At 40.3% G+C, this 5,104-nt stretch overlaps 1 protein-coding gene across 1 annotated transcript in view; it reads right to left on the reverse strand.

The window, feature by feature from the left end:
* atr (ATR serine/threonine kinase) overlaps window positions 1-5,104 on the reverse strand; it is a 25,980-nt gene that overhangs the window by 2,596 nt on the left and 18,280 nt on the right. The window contains exons 34-42 of the mRNA XM_034857866.1: window positions 4,905-5,090; window positions 4,425-4,584; window positions 4,052-4,231; window positions 2,522-2,664; window positions 2,285-2,382; window positions 1,889-2,118; window positions 1,578-1,712; window positions 865-1,065; window positions 601-744 (exon numbers count right to left, since the gene is read on the reverse strand). Coding sequence (XP_034713757.1) covers window positions 601-744; window positions 865-1,065; window positions 1,578-1,712; window positions 1,889-2,118; window positions 2,285-2,382; window positions 2,522-2,664; window positions 4,052-4,231; window positions 4,425-4,584; window positions 4,905-5,090 — 1,477 coding nt within the window. The remainder of the gene's footprint in view (window positions 1-600; window positions 745-864; window positions 1,066-1,577; window positions 1,713-1,888; window positions 2,119-2,284; window positions 2,383-2,521; window positions 2,665-4,051; window positions 4,232-4,424; window positions 4,585-4,904; window positions 5,091-5,104) is intronic.

Below are 5,104 nucleotides of genomic sequence, written 5' to 3' on the forward strand. Positions count from 1 at the left end.
TGGAATCCAGTTGCAGGGCCGGATCGAACGGCTTGGCGGGCCGCATTCGGCCCGCGGGCCGCCAGTTGATGATCACTGGTGTAGACTAAACACCAAGATACCAACTTACAATTCAATCTGTGGAGAAATGGACTAATTCAATTTAAAACACAGTGCTATTGATTATTTTGTTGATACAAAATTTGAATGTTAAAAAAAAAACTGTCCTTTTCTTAAAAATTGTTAGAAGATGTGATCAATTTACTGTATTTTTACTGTCTTCTCTCCGTAAAAGTGTGTATTCCTTTAAAGTATAAAGGGGAACATCCCTGTATGTACTATATTTACATACTGACAAACATACCAGTTCTATGAATTTATTTAGTGATTGCTTACTTATTATTTCAATGTTATTATGTTCCCTTTCTAATGTCTTGGGTATTTCTTTGTCCCTGTTCAGAGTTAATAGTTGTAGCTGTATGAACTGTTGAGATAATACTAATGGTAAAGTAGTCCAGCTCTATTCATGTACACAAAAGGGGACAGATTATCACTTCCAGTATACCAATATAAATACAAAAAATGTACAGTTAGACTTAATAAACACATATCACCACACACCTTGTTGATGAGACAGTTGAACTCCATCAGTCTGCAGTCCTTCCTCAGGTCATCTTTAGGTTTACACATCATAGTGTAGCTCCGCCCATCTGAACCCTTCAGACTTATCTTCTTAGGCTTCTGTAAGGAGGCCAAGATCTCCACCTACATACACACACACATACACAAACAAACAAACACACACACTTTGCCACCATGTTTCATGAACGTGATTTCTTCCTACTAAAATATTTGTGACAAAAATCACCAGCCTCTTTCTCTTACAGTGTCTTCAAAGCCATCCAGGTATGCCCAGTGTCCGGGAAAGGCGTCGTGCTGTGTGTTTGCCCCGCCTGTAGAGGGCAGCGTAGGGATGAGGACAGACTGTAGCGGGATCAGGATCTGGCTGAAGGTCGGCTCCTCCACCAGACGTTTTAGCTGCTTGAAGTGAACGCTCATGCTGAGGGTGGTGCTGTTACCATCCACCTGACAGACAAATTCACAGAAATATGTATTTACAGCTACCTTTGTACATTTTATTTTCATGTGTCCCTCTTTTACTGGCTACTGCAATCCCTCTGCACACTGTTCCTGAAGGGGATCAATACATGTTTATTTGATCTAATCTTGTCTACCAATAAAATGCATTGGTTTATAGCCACAGGAGATTTTATAGCAAGCTTTTGAAGTATGTGAACAACTATATTTTTATGCCGTGGCTCTACTCACTTGAAACCGATTACAGAACAACATGCATTTATCAAATGAATAGTACCTTATACCTTACCTACAACACAGAAAAACATGCTTTATTACTTCTATAATGAACATTCACATACATACAGTAATCCGTATTGACAATTATTATGCTCCCTTCATTATGATTAAGATTTAGATGAAGTTCATAGAGCTAGAATTACCACAACTTTGGAAGTTTGCCTAACTTCTACTTTAATTTAATGTAATAAAAAATACTTTGTGTGTGTGTGTGTGTGTACCGGCTTGTTGCAGAGCTCCAGCAGCTTGTCAGTCAATCTGTTGGCGTCTCCAATAAATTTCTCCAGAGACGGCTTGAGACTAATTGCTTTCTTAAGGATCTGATTGCAGCGGTTCATACGCATTGGGTAGGAAGACTGAAAACAAACACACAAGCACAGTCAGGAGGGAATGTGTGGAATATTTTTTTAGTAAAGCTGGTTAGTAGTCTGAGTTTATGCAGGTGCTTTAATATCCGGTCAGTCGATCACATAAACACATGCTCTCACACACATACTTTCACACACACACAAACACACATGCAAGTACGCACCTTGGAGACAGCAGTCATTAGCCACATAGCCTGTTGGGGGTATGCCAGGAAGACTTTGGCCACGATGGTCATGAGGACGGTAAAGACCTCGTCGCTGGAGTGGCAAACCCTGGAGATGAGCTGGGAGAAGGCGGTCAGGAACTGGTACGGCGCCAAGTTGGCACAGTGCTCGCTCACCACCGTGTTGATTTTCCCCAGCTCCTGTCGCAACTGTCGGTCTGATCGCCCCGCTGTGGTGGGGGGATGTGTGGAGATAATATTTGAATGTTATCACACATTTTTATCAAATAGACATACAGTGGTGGAAATGCTACGGAGTTAGCCAGACACTGAACGTATTTCATATGCCATGTGTGTATCTTAATTTTACACAAACAGTCACGACAAGCCACCTACCTTTATCGCACTCACACACTTTCGCTCCAAAATCCAGCCAGAGAGACAGCATGCGAGGCATGGCCTGGTAGATGTATTGGTTTCCAAACTGCAAGGCTCTGGGAGGAAAATAACCCAAATCTTTCATGGTGGATGATGAAACTAATGAGTCTACGGTGGAGTAAATTAATTTATAATTTTCTCAGCTCTGATCATAGACTTCAGGACTGGGTATCAGCAGTAAGAACAACAACTTACTTTCCAAAGTATGTGACAATGTATCGGATGAGGTTCCCCTGTTTCTCCAGCTTGTTATCCGTCACCATTGGCATTACTTTGTCGTAGTACTTGGCCAGGTAAAAGTTTCCATCCTCCCACTCAGGCAAAAGGTTGGTCACATCCTAAAAAACATTAAAACACACTTTAAAGCACTAGGGCCGGGCGATAGGAAGGAAGGATATCACGATATTCTTGACAATATCGATATCGCGGCGATATTCTAAGGTTGACAATTGGAGCTTAAAAAAAATATTTTCACACTTAGATTTTAGATCAATAATCATCAGTAATTGGGACATAATGTCTATGTTGGAAAAGACAAATAATAGAACAGCTAGAACAGTCTAATAAGTTCAGAAAAGTACATCACTGTACAACTGCAATGCAGCCTTTAAAACTAGTAAAAGACCCCACTTATGTCATTTCACAAAATCCATAATCTAAGACGATATCTAGTCTCATATTACCATATCGATATATTGCCCAGCCCTAGCCACAACTAACAATTTTTCATTACTGCTTAATCTGAAAATGTTTACTTTTAGAAAGATATCTGAATTAGTTTTGCCTGAAAAATGAATAATATTTACATTACGTCCAGCGCATCTTGAAACTCAGCTGTATGTGAAGTCTTCACATTAATAATAATAGTTTTAGTTAATGAGTTGATATTATTTGCAAACTCGCTTTGGGTCAAATTTGACCAGTTTTCAAAGTTTCTTTATCAGAAATATGGGTTTCTTTCAGCCAAATTAACAAAACTTAACATTGGGTAGTTCCCAATGACGCTCTACGCAAGTAAAATTTATTTATAAAATTCACAAACACACACACACACACGCACGCACACAACTTCAAACTACAGCTTTGTAAACTTGTTGTTGTAACACATTTTATGTGCCTTTTCATAAATGTGGTTAAGACAATTTTCCGTAAATTGGGTTTATCCTTTTTGTTAGTTCTCCGTTGTTTGAGAATACAAGTTAATATTGACTTGGTGACATCACGGCTAATAATTCTCACATACCAGCCATTAATGCAAAACAATTAATGATTTCTCCTCATTTTACTTTAACCTGGGAAGACAACAGGTGTGATTACTGGCTGCCATTAAAAATAATAAAATGGTTTCAAAACAGTATCCTGACTAATCACTAACATATACCAGTCAGTGATTATCCATAAACATAGATCCATCTGATCCTAATTACAATGAAAGTAATTCATAATTCATAATTACTTTACTCTAAAATTAGGTATTATTTCAAGGTTATTCATCAGAAATTCAATAAATTAGTGTAAAACTAATGGTAATGAGTTGGAATAAAGTTGTCTAGAAGGTGTAAAATAGAATTGGATCATTTATACTTTATGCTTTATAAATAGGCGAAACAGACCAATGTTAACCTAGGAGGACAACAGGTGCATGGAAGAAAACAAAAAGCTTAATTAAAGCCTTTGACTTCCCGCACAGTGGTTCATTCCCTTCCCAAATATCATGATTGTTACCTTGTATGCCTTCATGATGGCATTGGACTCAAAGTTGGCCGTCTCCTCCATGAAGCGCCCCACCAGCAGCATGGCCCTGCTTTTGGTCTGCAGGCTGCGTGGGTCCGTGAGGGGCTGATCATCAGGGAAACACTGGGCCACGCCCTTCTGCAGGACGATCAGCGCCTCGTGTACATCGCCCTGACGACACAGCAAAATTAGTTAAAAGTTGAATTACTAAAGTTTACAGGTCCTAAATGTGCAATGGAAAAAGGACTACTAATCCCAGCAGGCAAAACAACACACTTAGCACATATATATTATATGCAATCTTTCAAGAAAATCCGCTTCTTATTGTATACCCTGTATGGGTGAATTTAAAGCTTGGTTTTACCTTGGACCAAAGCCACTTGGCCTTCTCGGTGACCAGCTCGGCCAGGTGCGTATTCTCTGCGTTCAGTAATGCATTGAAGGCAGTCTGGTGATGTCCTGCCTTTCTGGCCACCCGAGCACTTTGCAGCCAGCACTCCCCTACCATCTCTGTGCCCATAGGTCTGCAGCGCAAACACAAGGTGATTTGTGATGTGGCTTGAAATTTCATACAATAATTGACACAAACACAATTGCCTCAAATAATGCACAAGAGGGATGTGATCATTGTACTTTCTGATTACACACATATGCGCACATAGGTTATTCCCGCTAAGGAACTAATAACTGAGAAATAAATACTGAAAAGAAAAAATGCTATAGCGGCATTGCTCTGGCTCAGGGAGAGTTAAATGTGTTCAGAGTTTGCCAAACAAAAAATAATGATCATACAGACAAAAAGGTGAATATTGAAATCTTGACACAACTGCTTCTACATCCTTACTGTGGTCCCAGGCTGAGCAGGGCACGACGGAGGGCCAGGATTGGCTCCTTGGCTCTGAAGGAATTCTGGGTCATCTCCAGTCGATCTGACCAATGGGGAGGCAGCTGGTGGAGGCTGGGGGTGGAGCATTCCCTTTGTTTCTGCAGCTCAGTGAAACTGTGCTCTAGCTCGCTGAGCATGTGAAGCCTAACCACACACAC

The sequence above is a fragment of the Etheostoma cragini genome, chromosome 20 (assembly GCF_013103735.1).
Source record: "Etheostoma cragini isolate CJK2018 chromosome 20, CSU_Ecrag_1.0, whole genome shotgun sequence".
In the NCBI taxonomy this organism is placed as follows: domain Eukaryota; kingdom Metazoa; phylum Chordata; class Actinopteri; order Perciformes; family Percidae; genus Etheostoma; species Etheostoma cragini.